Consider the following 23059-nt stretch of genomic DNA (forward strand, 5'->3'; position numbering starts at 1 on the left):
CAGTGAGATCTTCTCATTTCATTTCTCACACATTCCGCGTTTGCTTCATGCATTTTCCGCAAATCCCTATGTGGTGATAATGAATTTGCAATTAGCTCTCAGATAAGAAGGCGGCGCTGTAAGGGCAGAGGAGAGTCAGTGAGAGGAGAGAAGGGGCTCTGAGGCCGAGGTGCAGATATGTCCAGGCTGTCCTGAGGCCTGGACTTCATCTGTGACATCTCTACACAGGGGATGGATCACAGGCAGGCGGGCCTTCATGGTGCAGTTGCCCTGGTAACATACAGCAGTGAAGCGAAGGGTACCCACAGATGCCAGCAAAATTCTCTCTGCTCAAAATACAGCTCTCTCTCTCTCTCTCTTACTTCCACCCCCTCCCTCCTTCACAACCTCTCTTTTTAATCCTCCATTTCCTCTTTTCATTCACTCCCTCTCTCGAACAAAACCTGACCACCGGCACGCTGATGATGTCACGGTTGCCATGGTGACGGAAGCCTTGCAGCAACAGGGCTGTGTGGAGAGGGTGAGGTCCGGGGGAAAGGTAACCATGGGTCACTAATGAAACAATTTATCTCCCTATCATTTGATTACAAGTTTGAGAATGCACAAATGAGCAAATTATTTTTATAGACTAAAGACACCTGGGCATCTGCAGTGACTTTGCACAAGGCATGCAAAACTAAAAATGTTAAAGTTACAGTTTCACGTGATCAGTAGCTCTCCTCAATACCCTGAGTTTATGTGCCAAATAAGTTCTTAGTGTGTGGAAGTCTGGTGCAGATTGTGCCGTCTTGAAACGCCTGCTTGCTCCAGGGAATGATTGCTGAGTCATGTTCTCTACCCTATACAGAACATCAGGAAAACCTGTTAACTGAAAAGTCTGAAATTCCTTGAGAACAATATGTTCTAATTATATAATATTATTTTCATTTGTGCAAACAGGACAGAGAAATGTCTTCATAAGGATAAACTGTTACTACGGCTGTAGGTTAATATTCAGACACTGACATATAACCGGTTTTCATAGAGAGAGAAAGGAGAGGCTGTCTGCAGCGTGCGCTGTAGTATTGTTACAATAGTAGTGGGTGGATATTTATTTTAGACTTCTTTGTCAACATAAACAATAATTAATTTGGGTGTAAGATAAACAGTTGTAGGAGGGGCATCTCTTTAACAGCTTGAAGGCATGCTGGGGCTTCCTTATGCAAGGCCTAAAGGTTTAACTTGGATACAACATAGTGCATATGCTGCTTTGTATGGCCTGTAAAGAGACGTTCCCTAACCCAGGGGTTCCCAACCTTTATTGTGCCAAGGACCGGCAGATACATTAAAAAAAACATCGCGGACCGGTTGTCAATTTTAACTGATTTTAATATTTACTCACCAGCAGGTAGCAACAGAGGCTAATTGTATGTAACAGCCTGAACAAATACTAGAACAATATGCATCCAAAACATATTAACAACGTTTAAAAAAGAACCGGTGTCGCTTTTTGGTTTTTCGGAAACCGACGTTATTCAGTTTTTAAACCAAAACGGGAAACATGTTTGAGGATGTAGAGTGTTTGGGAAAGGAGGAGATGTGTGACCACACAGACTTACCTGATGTGGAAGAACTTTTCAAACTGACAAATATACATGCCAATGTTAATTAGTCCTAAAGTTGATACCACAATTAGTGATTCAAATTAATCAAAGGGGGGAATGTTATGGAAATTGTGTGATCAAGTGTATTAACATTGCAGACTGTAAACTGTTTTGTCTGATTAGGTCACAGCATGGGAGATTTTCTTAAATGTATGTGTGGTCAACAGAGGGGGTAAGGTTTTTGCATACCGTGTCTGAGGGGTATCTGTTTATCCCATTGTCTTGTATTGAGTGAAGGTTTTGCATACTGTGTCAGAGGGGGTGTCAGCTGGCTTCCCAGAATGTTGTTGTAATGTAAATCTGCTTTGATGTCCTCCTATAAAGAGAGACTGTTTCACTCAGAAAGGTACGTGCTCTTTTGGAGGAGACGTCATACTTGCAAGTATAAAGATCCTTAGTGCTTTTATTACGAATATTGTGTTGCTGTACGTTTGTTACCTTACTGATTATTCTCTCTAGACCACAGCTGTTTAGAAAGCTGCTACGACAGTCATTCAAAAGAAAAGCTAATAAAATAAACATATAGCTCTACACCCCTGGCCGACATGTCCTTAAAATGAAGTCCGAGTTTGAAATATATCTCAAATAATGTATGCACTGCCATTTCCCCACATAAACATAACAGTCTGCAATTAAACGGTTGTCTCCTGTGCGCTCCTCTTCCTACTTGGCGCACCGGTAACTTTCTCGTGCGCACGAGAGGCTGAGACCAGCTGATCCGCCGAATCCCTCGGAACATCATAAAAGCCATTTTCAACGGTTATCTGGTGAAAGATTAACTAGGCTACTGGATGAAATAATATGACTGGTATAGGTGCGAACATTAAACACTTTTGAAAAAAATATTATGATAAAATATTTTTATATATTTATAATTCTGCAAATATTACGATAAACTCACAGCTATTTCGCGGCCCGGCAGTAACACCTCCGCGGCCCGGGGGTTGGGAACCCCTGCCCTAACCCACCATACATTTCCAGATTTAGGATTTTATTTCCTCATGAAAGCACGCCTCCTTTGACACAAGATCACTGAAGAAGCAAGACACACACACTGAACCATGTAAAACGCCGGATTAAAGAGGCCTTTACCTTCAACCTGCTCTTCAAACAACATTACACCCCTTGTGATACAGATTACATAACCATGCAACTCAAATCCCAGCACAACGGCTGAATGCTTAGTGCCAAGATAAGCATATGCCTCAAAGCGGTACATATGTAAAGTGCCCCTCCAGACATGTTTTAGTATATTAAAAATATTCTTCAATAATGTATAACATGTTTTTTCAACATGAAAAATGAGAAAGAAAACACAGTAAGGAGGATACAAGAACGTTTACTCTTTCTCCAACAGATTCTGGATCTGGCTTCGCCACACCTAGTGCTGCTCACGCTACGTTGAGCAATTTGCAACTGGTCCCGGAGCTCCCGAGCAATGAGTTTCGACATCAGGTCTATTCTCTTTTTTTATAATGACCTGTAACTTGCACTGGCTGACAGAGCGTTAGTGGTTGTGAAAAGTAATGCTACAATAATATCTAGAAGAATTTGATATAAGCTCGAGGGTCCGGTTTGCATCCAAAACGGCACAATCTATTATGGTTACTGTCAAAACTGTCCCTATGCTAATGCGCTCTCTCACTCTGAGAACTCCGCTCTGTGCTGGAGGATTCAGGTTTCTTTGCCTTGTGTCGATACTTGAAAACATTTGGGTTTCAAACCATCATTAGCGGTTTTAGGATTTGTGACATAACTAATCTGGTTTGTCACAGGTATGTGTGACCCCGTGACTGCTCTCCATGCCTCTGCTGTGTACTGTTGTGCTCACAGTGCACCTGGCTGTACCACTGGATTAAATAAATCCTCCTCCACTTAAACATGTCATATGAAGAGAAAATATGTCGCCACACAGGATAACTAAAGCTGTATAAATCACCCGTTCCTGCTTGGAGCTGTAAACCTTAAAGCGCTTACACAGACTCCCAGTTTCCAGCTAAGGGCTCTGGTAAGACAAATGAAACTGACTGTCATAGACAAGGCAGTATATCCATCTCCATCACTGACGGATGTGTGTGCAACGAGATGGCAGTGAAAGCAAAGTGCATCGACCCCGTCTCCTGGAGAAACGTATATGGAAACAGCCAGGGTCAGAGAGTTTAAATTGGTTAATCTATCAGCACACAAGCCCTCTTTGTTCCATTACACTGACGCAAGACCGTGTGACCACTCATTTCATAATTGTGCATGCTGCTATCTCACTCCCCGTTAATTTCTCTCCCCTCCGACTGCTTTGTTTTTGTGAACTGGTTTACTTGCCAGGTGTGTGGGTAAAAAAGTGATATATTTAGGGTTGTGACCTCACCTGGATCATGTAGAGCTGAGCGATGCGGTACTCCTCCACACTCATGGGCATGGGGATGCGGTACTCCTTGATAAGCATGGTGAATTTTGGAGGAGGGGGATAGAGGGATCGGGGAGAAGGTTGACAAGGGAAGGGGGAGGGAGGGGCAGAGGGAAGGGAGGGGGAGAGGAGACAGGAGAGACTCGGAGGGGATCCTATAGGTGACTTGTCAAATCACCAGCTGAAGACCACATTGACGGTTCCTGTGAAGGAAGACACAAATAAAAGCACGAGGTAAGTAAGCTGTGAATGAGAATTGAATGAAATACCTTCAAGCATCCAGGTAGCAGTGTTAAACCAGTAAAAAAGTTAACAGTTCTTGAAACAAGTCTTCATCAACCTCACTCTAAACCAGCAACATAAAACATTCCTCACAAGCAATAGATAACAACACGCAGACGAAATTCCAGAAGCTGAGAAATTCCTCTACACATAACCGAGGACAAAGATAAATCCTTGTGTCTCACACTCGGATGAAGAAGAGAGGAGATCCGGAGACTCGTTCAGGACATACAGTTTGATGCTCAGTGTAGTTACTGTATGTCTAGTCCGAGCGCAGGCACAAAGGGCGAGCATCAGCAATGTGCTTCCATCCAGCGTCTCAGATCCAAGTAAGAGATTTTCCAGGATAAACTTCTGTTCTTATAAACAGGCCACAGCTCAGTGTGTGTGTGTGTGGGGGGGGCAGGGGGCAGGTGGCCAGAGTCTACGGAGAGCACCCGTAGAGCCAGTAGTAGCCGTAGAACAGCCACCCCGTTTCTCCCAACCCTTCAGCACCATCACATGGGGGGCTCACTCAGCATAAGAGGGATTACAGTTGAGTTGGGAGCATTACATAACATTGAAAGAGCTCCCTGTGCATGAGGTTTCAGAAATAGCAGCCTTAGAATTATACAAAGCGTTGTTTTCAAACCAGTGGGCAGATAGGGGTAGGTGTGGGCTATACATAACCAGTGTGTGGGTGGCGTGAGTTCCAGAAGTTTGCTTGGGACTGCTAAGAGAATAACTGATTCAGAGCCATGCGAGTACAAAACAAGGCAATGTCAGCTAAGGTGACACGTTAACTAAAGAGGAGTCAACAAGGAAAGGGAGACTGCATATCTGTCAAATTGAGTGATGACTTTTTGTAAGAGGAGATACAAACATTTCCCGTCCAAGAAGTGACAACAGGTTGTGATTTTTTCCCCCCACACCTGTTAATATGTCAACAAAGACGGTAAGTCTAGCTGAGGAAGGGATTGTTCTGTCTGTGATCAGATACGATTACATTGTCATCACAGGGACGATTCAAAAAGTTGTATTTTGCGCTGCCCTGGTGGACAAGATCTTAGTCACCATGCTAATGAGACTGTATTATTCTGTGCCTGCATTTGGCCATTCAAATGTGACTAGACATTATTGCATAACCCCGATGTTCACTTTTTTCTGACCTATGGCAGCAAGTGGATTTTCCTCTGGTTTGGAACTGAGCCATTCTGTCTAAACACACTTATATTCCTTCTGTGTCATTCATCCAGCAGACAAAGGCCAGCTTTGGGGAGGTTCCTGGTGTCGGCAAAGGGCTCTGGTCCACCAGCTATTCAATGCTCGCCTCTACAACACCCCGCTGTCGCCTGAAGAACTTCTCAACCTGGAGCAGGGGCTTGCTAACAGCATGGGAGGTGTTCTGGTTAAATGAGTAACATTGTCTTCTTTGCATTTTTATAATGTATATAATATCTTTGCTCTACACAGAAGAACACTTTGACAAAATCAGAGCACAAAAGAAGCGTTCTGCTGAATATAACTATACTCTTGGGATGGACTGGGATATAACTAGGTTATCCTCGAGAGGCCCAGAGTAAAGCCTCGAGAAGTCAGTGCCAGGCTTTAGAGGGGAAGGTCACTTTGCTCATTCTGGTTGAAAGTGTCGGTGACAAACAGCTTTATAATCTACTTGAAGCATGGTTCAACAGCGTGGCGACAGTTTGAATGTGGGTTGCAACTGATGCTGCAACAAACTTCTGAGAATGTTCCTCTTGGCCAGCAATCCTGGATGTGACAGCTGTACAGATTTGGACACAGTAAAACTGATTATTTTAATGTCCGGTTATCTGATGGAGAATGATTACTGTGAGAATGAAAGTCCAGCCAGCTGCCGTCAACTGGTAACAGACATTCAAGGAAGTGACACCAGGTATGTACAGAAAGGCCAACAGAGAGAGGGACAGGCAGCAGAACAGGGGGAAACCCCGCAGTCAAAACATGTGTGGTAATGCTGGTGGCTGGGAATGAGGTGTCCAATTGCCAAGCATCATGAATGTTTGAAAATGTGTTGGAGCTGAAACTAACTCTCATCTTTGTTGTAAACGGATTTTCTTTTGTATTAATTCTAAAGTCAGAGAAATGTCTCATAATGACTGGTCAATCCATGGATCAAAGTCGATCGACTAACGGCACGTCCACACAGCAACGTGCGTTGAAGCTTGTGGTTCCGTCGCGTCGCTTTGCCTCTGTTGCGAAAAGTTCAACTTTTCAAGCTTCGACGGAAGCGCCAGCCAATCAAATCATATGCCAGAACAAGCTCTAGCCAATCAAACTGCGTGCTCGTGTGTCCGGGGCGGGAGATTCATGTGATTGGTTGTTGGTCACGCTCCAGACACGCCCACCGGCAAGCTTCAACGCACGCTGCCGTGTGGACGTACCGTAAGTGTCACAGCAATATTATTATTTTGGATTTATTCCAAATATTGATTTAGTTATAAGAAAAATTATGTTTCAATTTGTTGTTTCACACATGCATGGACGACACACGCAAACACACACAAAAACTATTTCGATAACTTATTCGTTTTTTTATTCAAAATGACAAAAAATATGGTTTTCAGCATCTGATGAAAATGTGCTGCTTTCACCCGTTTCATTTTCATTAAACCGTTTATATTTGGGTTTTGAAACTACAGAACAAAACATGTAAGACATCACCTTGGTCATTGAGAAACTCCCTCAGTATTGTCTGACATGTTATCGACCACACGATTAATCAATTCATCTAGAAATGAAGAGAAAGATAAACTAATATTTCTGCAGGCCAAACATACAAACAAGCGCGCACATATTCAATATATACACAAACTAAGTATATAAATACACAAGTTTTGTTTCAACTGAGTTTATAGTTGTAGTGTATCTCTCTATTCTGGAAGTAACAAATAAAGACAGACACACCCAAACACGCTCCCACACGTGTCTGTGTTCTGTGTGTATTTATCAGTGTGTGCCGGATACTAATATAGCACAAACATCTGTATGCAACGTGGCTTTCGATTCAGAAGGTATTATTTTCTCCTTTAACGATACACTTCAGTTTAATGAGGCCTTTCTGAATGAATAATTTGAGTGGTTGAGATTATTTTTCAGTTGATTAATTGCTGGTTGCAGACACCGGCCTATCCTAAAGCGGCTATTACGCCCTCTGTCTCTCTGACTCTTTCCTTTGTGACTGATGCACATGCTGAGCACAGCAGAGGACCTGTAATGCAGGATCCACCAGCAGCCCCGAGAGAGAGAGAGTACTGGCACCGTACTTGACCCAGAAAAAAGGCACTCACACACACACTGCTTAAAAATAGCCTGGTCACAATAATCCTAGCATACGCAAGCAGAGTGCTTGACGTGGTTTGTTCGGAGAATATGCTCATTCCCTTCTAAAAATATAGTCTCTGCCCCCCTATTGGCAGTGCAGTAGCACCCTCCACAGCACTCAGCACAAAGCAACAGCCTCCAATGTTCCCGCTTCACAAAACTGAAGACAACAAAGCTACAAAACACTTTTAGTAAGACTGTTTGTACCTATACCCACCACTGGTTTTTCAGCCTGTTAAACCTGAGGAAGGACTCTGCACCCTGAGCTGAATAATGTTGCAAATACCTCATCCGCGACCTTTTCAGAAGGTGTGACCAACCATCAGAGGTACATAATGCTCCAGGAAACCACATCCTTCCCTCGTATTAAACAGCTTTAAGTACGAAGCCTGTAAGCACAGTTACATCTGTGTGACTTCTGGAGCCGGCACAAACAAGCACTCAAATATGTGCACATCCGCTCACCTCTCGCAGGGATGAAACGTGCTTACTCTAAATTAAAGGATGGATTATGCATCATAAACCAGGGGCTCATGCTAACGTCTAAACATAAACACATTAAATATGACAAATGTTTTATGTATATGGTACACTCGGTTTATATAATTCATAGTTCGGTATATGAGAGAGTATATTTATTCTGTATATGTTATAATGTATAGTGTAGTCTATCTACAGTTGCAAGAAAATGTGAACCCTTTGGATTCTCCACACATAGCGTTGTGTGTTCCTTCCAAACAACTCAACGTTGGTTTCATCTGTCCACAGAATATGTTGCCAGTAGTGCTGTGGAACATCCAGGTGCTCTTTAGCAAACTTCAAACGTGCAGCAATGTTTTTTCTGGACAGCAGTGGCTTCCTCCGTGGTGTCCTCCCATGAACTCCATTCTTGTTCAGTGTTTTACGTATCGTAGATTCGTCAACAGAGATGTTAGCATGTGCCAGAGATTTCTTTAAGTCTCTAGCTGACACTCTAGGATTCTTCTTCACCTCATTGAGCATTCTGCGCTGTGCTCTTGCAGTCATCTTTACAGGACGGCCACTCCTAGGGAGAGTAGCAACAGTGCTGACCTTTCTCCATTTATAGACAATTTGTCTTACCGTGGACTGATGAACATCAAGGCTTTTAGAGATACTTTTGTAACCCTTTCCAGCTTTATGCAAGTCAACAATTCTTAATCGTAGGTCTTCTGAGAGCTCTTTTGTGCGAGGCATGGTTCACATCTGGCAATGCTTCTTAAGAATACCAAATTCAAAGCTGGTGTGTATTTTTTATAGGGCAGGGCAGCTTTAACCAACACCTCCAATCTCGTCTCATTGATTGGACTCCAGGTTGGCTGACTCCTCACTCCAATTAGCTCTTGAAGAAGTCTTTAGCCTAGGGGTCCACCCTGCACTGTGAATGTTTACATGGTGTGTTCAATGAAAACATATAATTGTTTGTGTGGTATTAGTTTAAGCAGACTGTGTTTGTCTATTGTTGTGACTTAGATGAAGATCAGAACACATTTTATGACCAACTTATGCAGAAATCCAGGTCATTCCAAAGGGTTCACTTTGTCTTGCAACTGTATCTGTCGGTGCACTATTTAGCAGACAGGTTGATCATGGGACAGAGAGCAACAGTTGAGCATGGCTCTCGACACAAAGTAGAACACTGGATAGGAGAAGTTACCCCATAGGCTTTTTAACCCAAAGGCCACAATGGTGTGCTCCTTTAAATGTAGCCCCGTGTTACAGAGCAACGCTTAGAGGCAGAGCAAACGAGGTGTTGGTGAATCCCAGAGGAGCGGGGGGGGGGGGGGGCAGGAGGTCCCTCATGACTGACCCAAGGCAAGTCCCCATTTAAATTCAAGTGGAAAATGTTAGCCCCTGGGCTGCTTCAAATACCATAGATCACTTTCACTCAGCGTCGCCTTGACATTACAGAGACAACTTCAGCTATGACAACCGCCACAAACACAGCCTCTGCAAGAAGCCCTCGATTGAGTTGATGGGCTTATCCACCAATCCAGTTAAAATGTCAAAAGTCTTAAGACAATGCTGTTAATGCTGGACTGAGCGCTGATCTGCCAGTTATAAATACCTAGGTATTAGGGTTGCCAGAAACCGACCATGATCAAAATCGATTATTCGGCAGCCCTGGCGAATAATAATCGATTAATCGACCGACCGACCCCAAATAAAGGCAATGGCAGGCACTTTAGACAATAACAAAAAATAAACCACCATCATGTAGCCTGTATTAATAATAGCAGCATTGAAATACATTCAATAATTAGCCTATTGTTCCACGAGGAGGAACTCTTTTTACCTGCCGCTTTGTTCATCTTTAGTCGCACGTGTGAGGGAGAGGGGGGGTGGGGGCGGGGGCGGTGTGTAGCGTGCTGCAGCAGCAGTCTGCTCTGCACGCAGGCTTCCTCCAAGTTTACAGTAAAACAAACTGTTGGTTTGACCAATGGCCATTTACGATTGTTAACACTATTACTATTATTAGCATTAGTCTATATTTTGGTTGAAACTAAGCCAGAAAAAAAAAAAAAAACATAAATAATAAAAAAAATATATATAAATAAAATCGATTTAAAAAAATAATATTCGATTATGGAGACTGTAACGATTAATCGAATAACCGAATAATCGCTGGCATCCCTACTAGGTATCTGGCTTGATGATTGTCTTACTTTTAAACTTCATGTCAATAACCTGCTTAAAAAGCTGAGGGTTAGGCTAGGTTTCTTCTACAGAAACAAGTCCTGTTTCTCTTTTGAAGCCAGGAACAGGCTCTGTGACCTTTTACCTGTGCTGGACTATGGTGATCTGGTCTATATGAATGCACCTGCCCATTGCCTGGAAAAGTTAGATGCCGCCTATCACAGTGCCCTGAGATTTGTTACTAACTATAAAGCACTTACTCATCACTGTACCCTGTATGCCAAGGCAGGTCTGCCTTCACTAACTGTACGGAGGCTCAGTCATTGGTACATGTTCATTTACAAAGCCATGTTGGGTAAACTACCTTTTTATATCTGCTCTCTGATCTCTCGACGAATTGAAAGTACATATTGCCTGAGATGCCAAGTGCTAGGACTGTCTTAGGGAAGAAAGCTTTTAGTTGTGCAGCGCCACTAACTTGGAACAGTCTGCAAACATGTTTAAAACTGAGCACTTTGGTTCCCCTGCATCATTTTAAAACTCAGCTGGGTGACATGCTGTTTGATACTCATGGTACCTGTCTCTGTAAATACAGTTTGTAAACTGTACCCTGTACATTATGTTGTTTGTCATCCTTATTGTTGTTCTGTTGTTTTTATGTTACATGTGTAACTAATGTCCTGCAGGTCACCCTTGAAAAAGAGATCTTTTGATCTCAAGGGGCTTTCACCTGGTTAAATAAAGGCTACAAACAAACAAACAAAGAGCGAGGGAGTTCACCACCTACCCAAAGAGGCAATTATGCTTTTTTTTAAAAAGCATAATGTAAAAAGATCAGACTGCTCTTTTCAATCTATGAAGGGCAACATATGAAGTATCTTTTTTCAGTGTATAGATATTTATATAAAGTGTGTGACACAGAATACAGAATACAAAACCTGCCGGCTTAGACCGTACTGAAAACCTCACCGCCAGTCTTTCTCAAATGTAACCCAGTGACCCAGGATCAGAACATTGCTCTGAATACATTTACCTAATCAAGTTCAATCAAAGTCTTTCTTCGCTACGCTGCACTTCACGGTTCAGATCCGGTGTGTGGTGCCGCTTGTAACAGTTGTTATATTTAATTGACATTTTTGTAATAATAATAATGATCATATTGATAGGAAACGGAGGACGTCAAACAATAATAATGACGCTAATTGGTAAACATTATCAATAGTTTGTAAATGTTACGGCAATTCCTTGTGTATTTCGACAAGTTTTGATCCAGGTGAGAAACTGAATTTCTCTTTTGTGTGTCTTCCTGAAAACATTAAGGAATCTCTGTATTAAGGTGATGAATGGTAACTTGGGGAACTTCTACCTATACCATATTCATGGGCGTGTGGCGCAGTGGTTAGTGCGTTGGTGTTCGGATCAGGGGAGCACAGGTTCAAACCCCACTGCAGTCAGCATGTCGTTGTGTCCCTGAGACACTTCACCCCAAATTGCTCCTGTGGGGATTGGCCACAGTATTGAGTATGTAAGTCGCTTTGGAGAAAAGCGTCTAACAAGTGACATGTAATGTAATTCATGTGAAAGTTATTTATCATATATTTGACCCTTGATACAAGATACTTCAACTATTACCCTTTGAAACTCCATTATAGAGCATGTGGAACATTTCTATTCATTATACAAGTGCAGGTTGGGCGGAGGAGGCTATCGGACAAAGACCACGTTTTGTTAATTGTCGACTTCAATAAAGCATATTGAAAAAGAGCCCAGGATGGTTTGCATGTTCAAAGAATGAAAGATAAAAGTAGGGACAACGTTGAGAGTTAATAAATTAATAAAGACTCAAAATGAACTGTGCTAACAGAAAAGACAAATGGAGAAGATGTGATCTCCTCAGAACAAATCCTTTCTAACCAGGGTCTTGGGCACCACCAAAAAACAATTCAACAACAACCAGATTCTCTAGCAGTGCCATTATCCAGCTCAGCGATATGATTATGCTAATAGAGAGGATAACAAGTTCAGATCAAACGTGGCGTTTCATCCTGTAAATACAGTAAGATCCCACCATGTGCCCTAGAAAGAGTCCATCACTCCTCCTGTCCCTCAGGCCCTCGCTCCTCCGCAGGCTAAGGAAGTGGGATGCACATTCACAACCTGCCCTTATTCTTTACTCATCATCGCAGTACAGAGGAAAGCTAAAAATACTTGTGTTCATTCTCCTCGTCCTCCTACAGTTTCCCTGCGAGGAAGAACTGCTTCTAGATATGATCATCGTTTACACAGAGAGAGAACAAACAAGAACCAGCAAGAACAGACTCAGAAGAGAATGTACAAAACATTCCGTACACTATTATAGCAGAGCAAGAGTTTTAAAAACAACCATACAAACGGCTCATCATACACTGGGGGGTTTAGTCCGCATGTGGATTAAGCAAGCCATTCCTCACCTTTATGTAACAAATGTAACATTTTACAACTAATCATTTGCTGCTTGAAAGATACAGATAGAGAACTAGGTTATTGAAAAATGAAGTACCACCTGAATAATAGCTGCAGCAATGATTTGCTCTTTTAGTTTTTTCTAAATAACCTCAATTATGTGGTTGTAAATTGAGTTCCATGAAAACAGCTGCACTAAATCTCATAATTGGAAACATGAACTCTCTCTAAAGGCAGATCAGTGAACCTGACGACGTGTGAAGCACCAGTGGAAAATAAATTTGGATTAGACACCCTCACAGCATCTAATTAAAATACTCCATAAATTAATCTGGTGCCCAGTGACTGCTGGGAACTTTAAGCTGCTAATAAGTGGAGCCATTGTTTTCTTATGCCTCAGTGATGCTCATCAGCCTAGCGTTTTCCAAAACAGGCCTGTCACATAGCTCTATCTTTAATCAACGCCACGCTGTACTCTGAAATACAAAATTAAATGACCTTATATGCAAATTAATTATACTTTGATGAATCAGTTACGTGCCAAGGTTACATGAGGATCTCCTCCTGCTGTCGCTCTCCTCAAACGGCCTAAATCAACTGTACAAAGAGAAGTCTTATGTAACTCTGACGGATACAGAAAAGTAAAGCATCGTTAAACTTGATATGTTTCCATCCCATTCATCTACAGACCAAAGGACAAGCAATGCTTTTGTAGGTTCAAATGATCAATCTCAAACATCTCTATCAGCATCTCCATTTGGTAGCAACAAGATGCTTAATGTGGCGCCTGTTGCTGATACTTGCTCACCACTGACATAGAGGAACAACAACTGATGGGCTCACATTAACATTGCTAGAAGCGATCTCTCACAATATTGTAAGTGGCTTGGGCTATTATGAAATACAACAGAAACTTGACTTGTTATTTCAGTGGGACGACACCTACATTATCAGACCATCTATGGCAGAATGCAACCACCCTCACATGCGTCAGATATTCAAACTGAATTCATCTGACTGACCATCAGCCAGCTTGTAATAACTCAAAAAGGAGTTTTGTGAAGGAACGCAAGACACGTGTTATGTTAAAAAAAAAGTCTAATCAAACCTGTGTTATTAGCATGAAGGCTGAACCTATGGATAAAATGCATGTATAAGCTCTGAAAGCAAACGCCTTAAACAAAGAGAAAAATGCAGACTTGTTAGGTGTCAAATAAATGTCTGTAATTAAAAGCTTGTGGAATCCTACATTTTATAAAATAGTGGCAGTTTTTTGGCCATTGGATGAAAATAGTTGAATCATATAAAATCAAACAGTTAAAAGTCAACCTTTTGCCCTCCCTATGGAGTGTATCTATCAGTGTTTATTAAGCATTACAAATCAATCTAAATGTCATTAGCACTCAAAGAACTGGCAGTGCATTTTGTTTTTGACTGTCAAGAAGAGAAATGAAATGGATTAAACTCCATAAATAGGCCAAAATGTTTTCCTTTCCTGCCCCTTCATCCTCTCCATCATGGCTTGAACGGGGGTAACCATGGAGACACAGGACTCTTTCCTTATTGGCTGTCAAGATGAAGTCAGAGTGACGAGGAAAGTAGAGACCAGATGCTGCAGGGCTGATATTTCTTTCTCCTGTCTCCACTTTCACTTCTTTCAGTCTCTGTGCTTCCCCAACTCGGATCATCGTCTCTGCAGTCTGTGTTCTGGCTAAACAAACTGATACTGATATGTCATGTAGCAGAAACAGCTGTTAATAAAATGCAGAATGTGAAAACAAAATATTTAGCGTTTAATGCTTGTACTGTACTCATGTTTAAACGTTAAGACAGGCAGGCCTACAACTACCTGCTTCAAAATGCCCAATGAGTGCAATTTCTTCTCATGGTTCAAAATGAACTTAGAAGACCACTTATTACTCACTTTTATACAATCGAGTACCGAGTGTGAGAAATATGGAGGAACACAGGAGAATTCCAATATTGAATTAACTGAATCCTTGGGAAGAAACTCCCTCATTTCCCATGCTGTAAAAGCTGAGGGTCACCAGTTTATTATTGGTCTGAGGACATCTACCACAAAGCAAATTAACTGTCCATGAGAAGAAGCTGCTCTGGAAAAGCTGTGGCTGTCTGCTGCCCTTTGGTGAAATACCTCAAACCCTCTTGTGCAGCACGAATAACGCAGGCTTCACAAAAGTGCTCTACCCATTGACCATAGGGTAGAGCACACACAGAGGCCGTCTCACACAGAGGCCGTCTCACACACTGACCATAAAAGGCCATTTTCAAAGATGCTCATGTTCCTATGACTTTGGCTTCAGAAGTGTTCAGAGTCAGGTTTCAGCTCGGTGGAAAACCTGTCTTTATCATCTTGGGATTTTCTTATCAGAGCTAAAAAAAGAAACACTCTCTTTCAGTGTTGCACTGAAGGAGTCTGACATCTCCTTCACACAAAGACACACTTCTCTCAATGGAGCTTTGCCTGGAAGCAAAGAATAGAATAACCCAGGGAGACTTCCCGATACACTGGGAAGAGGTGAGGGGGCAGCAAGAGGGGGAGATAGGGTCTGAAGGAGTCTATTTTTAGCATCAGAGAAATCAGGTGTCTGTGGCCAATGGAAAAGAAAGGAGCTTGTGGGTAAAGAGACATGAAGCAGCGCTGTCGCTTTTATTTTACATGAGTCCCATGTGAGTCAGAGAGCCACAAGGGCTGGGGGGTGGGGCACAACAACACACAAACAAATATAAAATGGCATATATACGGTCCCTACTGACACAAACACAAATAAAATGTATGCAATGTAAAGCATACGTATAAACATTGTTTTGAAGTAATATGTATATATTTGCAAGTAACAACTTATCAATAATGGATACGTAAAAAGCCAGCAGGAAGTAATCCAATAATCAGCAGTTCAATGACTCAGCGCACGCAACATTTCTAATTCAAAGCAGACTATGCTCCTTGCAGATTAGAATAGTGTATTCATCTTTTGGACTTTGCCTCACAGAAGCAGATAGCGTTGCATCTTTCTGCTTAAGAGCAAAGGTTTCCTGGTACAGAGGGTGTGTGTGTGTGAGTGCCTCGATTTCATCTAACAAGCCTGATGAATAACAACACCCATCTTCCCTGACAGGATACACATAACAGACTTCATTCGTCTTCCATAAAATGAGACTCAAGAAAGGACACAGGAAGGTGGACTGCTATAAAAAGACCTCAGCTCTCCTCTTCAAGTCCACCCACACTGCCAGAGAAACTAGTGTCAAAAAGGCCAGGGACACAGCACAACCTGCACTAAGTGTTTTGCCTTTGTCTTATTTCCCAGACAACGGCACTTCAGGAGCATTAGCAGTGTTTTGACATCCGTCAGCTGGCTCATCATGAATAGGTGGGGACAGGGTGTACCCCTGCTGTCCCTGTCAACAGCAACATTAGCATCACCTGCTTTGTTTAAGGGAGCTGAAGTAGGAGATGAAAGACAAAACAAAATGTGTGCAAAAAAAACACAATTTTTCTGGCTGGCACCCAGGTGCATGATGGGGGCTCATCCATAATACTGTCATGATGCATGATTGTCCACTGAAGATGAATTAAAAGAAAAATGAGACCTTCAGATAACCAGCCAGCTGGAGATGTATGCCTATACTCACATATGAAGACATTTAAACCTATAAAGTACCCTAACGTTTAAAAAGGCACAGATACAAATCGTCGTTTTACATCATTTGTTTCCATTATTCTACGCTTTTGTGTGTGTGCAGTGCAGGAAGTCATCTATCCATCATCATTATCCAATTCCAAAGCAGACCAACTAATATGACAATGTTTCAGCATAGTCCATTTGAATGGAATCGTCCAGCCTATAACACGGGCAAATGTATTATCACAGTTTCTGATTATTCTAATCATATTCTTAACCAGAGCCATTATGTTAATAACAGGAGATGTCCTGTGGTAGCACTGCTAACAAAATAACTTCATGTCCTTTGGTACAAAATAAATACAGTACAGACTAAAACAGATGTTATAATACAGCTTTCTTGATGAATCACTTCATTTCAGCGTGGTGTGAAAAGTACCCAACATAAAATGCACTCAAAGACCCCTCCAGTGATGTCAGTGCCCATAACAATCATTCCCTATTGACGCAAACATGACATGACTTTTATTAGCTGGGAGGTATCAGCAGAGGGAAAAATAACCTAGACTATATACAGTCGGGGACAACATGAAAGGCAAGTCATGAATCCAGTTGAATGCCTTCGTTATCTTTCTGCTAGCTTATGTAACAAACTGCATTCATACAAATTGTCTATTTAATAGAGAATAGAAGAAAATCAGTTAAGAAGTAAATAATCTATTGTACGATAAACTGCTCAATCTCTATCTCTATCCTCCCCATCTTATCACTGCCTCCTAGCCATGGGAGTGATTGTGTGTATATGACGTGTGGAATGCAAGACACAGAAGTCCATAGTCTGGTCTGAGTAAAGAACCAAGACTATATCACTCGTCTGCCTAAAAACCAAACGCAAATGTCATGTAAAAATGACACATGGCAATAACAATAGGTGTAGGAAAATATTGATATACTTAAATTACAATATGTTTTGTTTGAAAGGATGTCACAATTACGGAAATGTAGTAATGTATTAGTATTATAGTTCCATTTAACTTATTAAACCGAACACAGAAGGGTTCAATAAACCACACGTTTTCTACTAATACCATCTTCAAACTTACAAAACATATCCCTCAAATTGCCTTCATTTTTGTATGTGTTTATTACGCAAGCTGACATTCCAAAGACTATTAAAAAAGAACTTACCCAACAAGATTTTATGAGGACGCGTACAAAAAAAATGAAATACACAGACCAAGTTCAACAGGTTTTTACAAAATCTTTGGAGATGGAGCAACATGAAGAAAAATGTCAAAATACCACACAAACAGGCAAGTGAGGTTACGATTATATCTGAGAGCAACAGCATGTACACTATGTGACAGCAGGTGACGCCACGCCGTACAGAACTTTATTTACCACTGCGTTAACTCTCCTCAAAAAGCTACTGTATGTGTACGTGATGTTTCTTTGCTCTTCCTGTGTCAGCATATCATCTGATAAGCAAATAGTACAGACATGGAACCAACATATGTGGTAAGCACCTCACACGTCACAGCAACTGAAAGGAAGTCAGTTTTCTTGTTTCCTCATCTAAAATGGCGGGACACTCATTTGTCCCCTGTATTAATAGCGACAGGATTTGTTGACTTATTCTGTCTGTAGACAATCCTAAAAAAAGAAAAGGTGAGAGTTGTAGTAGAAGAACAGAAGACCTGGCACGTGTGATAATGAAAAAAACACTCTCACTAGAGATTCCACGGAGTGCTATGAATACTCAAACACATGTTCACATACTACAGGCTCCTCTGTCAGGAATGTTCCACTCCAGTCACTCACAGCATATATTTACATATTCTCACAGCGTTTTCATCCGGACCATGAGGAGGTTGTCCGGCCCTCCTGTAACTGTATAACATAAGTAGAGTGGTGGGTAATTTTAGCCTTAGAGAGCTGTGTGACATGAATGAGCAAACATTAGCACAGTATCTCATTTCAGTCAGACAACTCACGTGTTACTTTAACATGTTTATAAGCAGCATATAGTTGAGTTTGGCGTCTAGGCTCGGCCCTCATCCCTCCACAGATATACCATACATACATAGCACGATGAGTGATGATTACATAACTAACCCCCCCGAGCCTACAGGTGGAAGCTGGGGTGGTGGTGGGGCAGCGAGCAGCAGCGACGTAGAGGTAGCTGCAGCAATAGCAGCAGCAAGCAATGCATGGAGAGAGATCTGGCAGGTTCAATAGAGCGGCGTATTAAGGAGACTCTGTTTGGTTGGTTGCAGAGTGGCAAGGGGGCGTTATGTATGAATGCAGCATAAGCGTTCGAGTTGACTGCCTGAACTAGCAAGCAGGCTTCGCCCCATAAATTATTATTCCCAGTGTCTCCAATTCTTTTTTTAACTGCATTAACTGCTTTAATTCAACAAATAAAAAAGGTGAGCATGGAAGAGGAAACTAAAATTCACATTTGTACAGACAAGGCACTCACTTAGAATCACCTGCACTGTTTCTCCTTATTTTGATTGGTGTAAGAAACCTGAGAGTTTAAGTGCGATCAAGTTTCAGTCTCTTAACTACCGTCTTCCTGTAAGATTCCTTGATACTGATGGTGCATTCAAATGTGTTTTAAAGGAGAGAAAAGAGATGTCTCAACATTATGTCTACAAATGCTCTGCAGCGTGACTGTAGAACCAGTGAATAAAACCAGACAAATATGTACAAGTCCATGTATGGTTATCCTACAAAAAACTCAAGACAACTTCTTGACTTTGTCAAACTCAAATCCAGACATTACTGCCAATAAATGTGCCTTCCTGAATCTATTAAAGTAATTTTCCAGGAAATAATAACTCATACAGTATTTATACTAAATTAATATTTGAAAGCTGCTGAAATGACTTGCGTAATAAAATATTCGGCCAGAGGAAGGGATATGACAGATCCTAAATATATTCAAGATCAGCTTAATATCTATCAATTAGGCTTATATTTAGTCAAAATGACAATAATATAGGAACCATGGAGTTAAAACTATCCAACAGCATGGTGTAGTCCCAATGGCTGCATTCGAAAACCTGCAAGTATAGCCTAAATGAATTTAACCCAAACAGTAAAATCAGTGAATGCTCGTCAGCGCTCACAAAAACATCAAAACATCATGACCCATCATGTAAGTGTAGTAGTGGTTAACAACGACAATGGAAAGGGAAGAAGTTGGTCTAGTTCTTTGCGAATTTGTACCGACTTTACATTTGTAATCTCATCTGATTAAAAACAGTGTATGAAATAAGCCTGTATCAACACAAAGGCTGTTATAATGAGCAATAAACACTTATTAAACAACAAACTCAATCAAAGGCTTGCATTTTGTCCACATGTGATTTGACAAAAGCACTTCCTCATTAAAAACCGCTCACATTACACTTAGCACACACAAGAGACGTCGATTAAAGTCTCAGTTAGTTAGGCTGGCCATTGGGACTGAGACCGAATCAGAACCATCTCTGGGATACTCGGACAAACTGCATTTTAAGTACTTCTTTAATTTGTACTCATCAATCAATTTTCATTAATTCACACAAAAAGGGAGAGATTTCTCTAAAACGTCAAAGTCACTGTAGAGGTTTTTGCCATTTGCATTGTCCACATAGCCCTGCCCATGCACCAGATGTGTGTATTTATACGAAGGGTGTACATGGTTAGGCAAATATCTTGCAGAGCTGCCTTGTCTGCAGTAGAGAAAGGTCCACTGACTGTGTAAAGGTCACAGCAGGTATGACTGGTTAAGAGGGTGGTGCTGGTGCACAGTCAAGTGAGAATTCTTTGAATTGGGTTTGTGATCCTGATGTTGCTGGCCTCCATCTCAAGCAGTCTACCCTTAGATATCAGACCGCTTTATTGACTGAAGACAGGCAGCAGCAAAGTGTTTATTGCGTAGTCCTTTGTGACACAAATGAAAGGCATGGGGATATCCTGATAGTCACCGACAGCTTGTGTGTGTTACAGTCAGCAACAGATGCAGCTATGTTTCGGATCAAAAAGGATGAACAGAAGTCAAAAACCAAATTGACTCAGAAGAGAAAAACAAACAAAGCTCAAATTCCCTATAATTTAGAACAACTCAGAATGACTACCAACCCTTGCAGTGAACTTTACTATTCAAACTTCTGCTTACAAGAACTCAAAAATGACTCAACCAATGTCATCTTAAAGATCACTTGGCAGCTGATGCAGTTATTCAACCACTACAACCGTTATAACTGGCACAAGTTTTGACATGTCAAAGACAGATAACACACCCTGAGTGCATAAATGCAGGCCTGGGAATAATACATCTCGGTTTTGCCTCTCCTGCACTTACTTGTAATACTCTGTATTCCAAGTGCACGCTAGATCTTGCTCTTATATGGCTGAGGCTCTGATCTGTACCAAAGATACATCTCAAAACTACTCTCAGATTGCATTGCTAATTTAAAGACATGTTGCTATGTTTGAAATAAAGCAGAAACCACAGTGGAAGAAGTGGAATCATCTGGACAACAGAAGCCCTAACCTCAGTCAGCTCTGCCTCCATGACTCACCCAGGCCCAGCTGAGTCAAGCTGAGTCAAGCTGAGTGACTCTTGATGCTGAAACTCATAAAGTCGTATTCAATTAGAAATAGGCCTCGGGAATGCAAAAAAAGCTTGTGGTATGCAGGTTTCTAGGAAAAGGCAAGCTGTGTTAAGTTCAAATATGTGCCCTTACTTTACAGGTAAATCCTCTCACTGAGGTCAAAGCCAATACATGCTGTAATTTAAACAGAGTGGTTTATAAGTTTTCTTTGGAAAATGCACCAAAAAAACAAAAACATGAGCCTGAAAATCCACCAGTGATTCCAGTCATTTCCATTTTGACATATTATTTAATGAAGTCTATAATAATAACAAGTTACAGTCCGAATAGAGAGGGAGCAGTTTTACAAGCTTTAACACGCATGCCTGTGTGACAGCAACAGAGAGCAGAAACAAATCCTGCACTTCTTCAGGTAACGGGAGGAAGACAGCGTGAGTGTAAACACATGTAATGGCGAGCTTTGACAGCACCCGGTGTTAAGAACATTGTCAAATAAGATTTACCAAACGTGACGTTACACGTTGGAGGAGCACATCTGAACCGGAGTAAACTCACCGGCAGTTAGTTACCTAGCAACATGGAAGCAAATGTAATGATAAATTAATGGCTTTGCAATGCCGATCATTCTCACATACCTGCAGCTGATGCACCTCCGGATTAAACACACACCCGGAAAAGCAAAAGTTCCCCAGCCTTTTCTCCGCGTTTGTAAGGGGGTCACTACTTTCACCTGTAACACGGTGTTCTTTCAGCTCCACTCGATGAGGTCTGGAAACGATGCCATGATTGAGATGAACGCATCGAAAGTCAGCAGCTAATTTCCTTTACGTCGCCGTGTGCATGTGATGGCCTTTCAGCAGAGGAAGGCGTGTGGGTACGACATGTAGAGATGACACACACATCATCATCCGGAGTGTGTTAACATGCCGCCCTTTCTGCCAGTGTTTACAAAATATGGCCCCATCGTTGCACCGGAGAACCACACGCTCGATTTCCTGAACCGACAGAAAAAAGGCCGAAGTAGCTATGGTAACGTTTAAAATGTCCTTGAATATCCTGCCAAACGTCGCGGGAGTTGGCGGTCCGTCGGGTTCGTCCTGGCGGTAAAACGGTAACCGGTTGTGAGCTCCGTGCAGCGGAGATCCATCTACCGTCCACAGAACCGGGGAGAGAGAGGGTCAAACAGATGAAAAGCACCCGCCATGGGAAGTTGTCACTCCTCAAGTCAGAGCCTCTGCGAGACTTCACAGTCCTTTCAGCACGACACCAAATAGTGTCAAGGAAACACGAGTCTAACGAGGTTTCCGGTATAAACTTCCAAAATAAAAGCCTGCCTTACTGAGCGTGTGCAGTTGCTCATTTCACACACTTGAACTCGCACTCCAAGTGCAGAGATGGGAAAAGTATCAGATGTGCTTGAGTAAAATTACAAGTACTAGAGTGTAGGAATACTCTGTTACAAGTTAAAGTCCTGCATTACAAATGTTAGTCAAGTAAAAGTACAAAAGTACTGGCATCAAAATATACCGTAGACCTACTTAAAGTACCAACAGAAAGTATTCATTATGCATTTGGCCCATTTAATTATTATGATTATATGTTTTGCTTTTGTTGCATTAATATGTTTATCAAAGCTGGTAAAGGTGCAGCTAATAATTGTAATGACTTTGTATTCCGCAGGAAAGCTTGTGAATTTCACTCCAGGGGTCACTAAAGTATTATTTGGTGATTATATTTCACATCATTAATCCAAATCTGCAGAGTAACTAAAGATATTAAATAAATGTAGTGGAGTACACAATAACCTAAAAGTAGCAAAACCTTAAGTACAAAGGAGCAAAACATTTAAATATTCAAGTGAAGTACAAGTACCTCAAAATCGTAATTAAGTAGTACTTGAGTAAATCTACTTAGTCACTTTTACACCAATGTCAAGTGTATAAAGGGCGTCCTACGAACACAGAATGATAACCCGTTAATACATTGAGGCAGAAAGCTCATTGTTGGGGAAATATTTCCAAGGCCCATAACTTTGAC

General features: G+C 41.6%; 1 protein-coding gene across 8 annotated transcripts in view; it reads right to left on the reverse strand.

Annotated features, from left to right (window-relative positions):
• Nucleotides 1-22279, reverse strand: part of LOC117561030 (membrane-associated phosphatidylinositol transfer protein 2-like) — a 54259-nt gene extending 31980 nt beyond the window's left edge. For 7 of the 8 annotated variants that reach the window (XR_004571276.1, XM_034238226.1, XM_034238225.1 and 4 more), the window contains exons 1-2: nt 21658-22279; nt 4009-4250 (exon numbers count right to left, since the gene is read on the reverse strand). Coding sequence is in view for 6 of the 8 variants with exons in the window: in XM_034238226.1 (XP_034094117.1) it covers nt 4009-4086 (78 nt within the window). In the remaining 2 variants the exon portion in view is untranslated. Of the gene's footprint in view, nt 1-4008; nt 4251-21657 lie in introns of those variants that run through there. The other variant, XM_034238224.1, reaches the window with a different exon arrangement.
• Nucleotides 22280-23059: the final 780 nt, after the last annotated feature.

This window comes from Gymnodraco acuticeps, unplaced genomic scaffold, assembly GCF_902827175.1.
Source record: "Gymnodraco acuticeps unplaced genomic scaffold, fGymAcu1.1, whole genome shotgun sequence".
NCBI classification, from domain to species: domain Eukaryota; kingdom Metazoa; phylum Chordata; class Actinopteri; order Perciformes; family Bathydraconidae; genus Gymnodraco; species Gymnodraco acuticeps.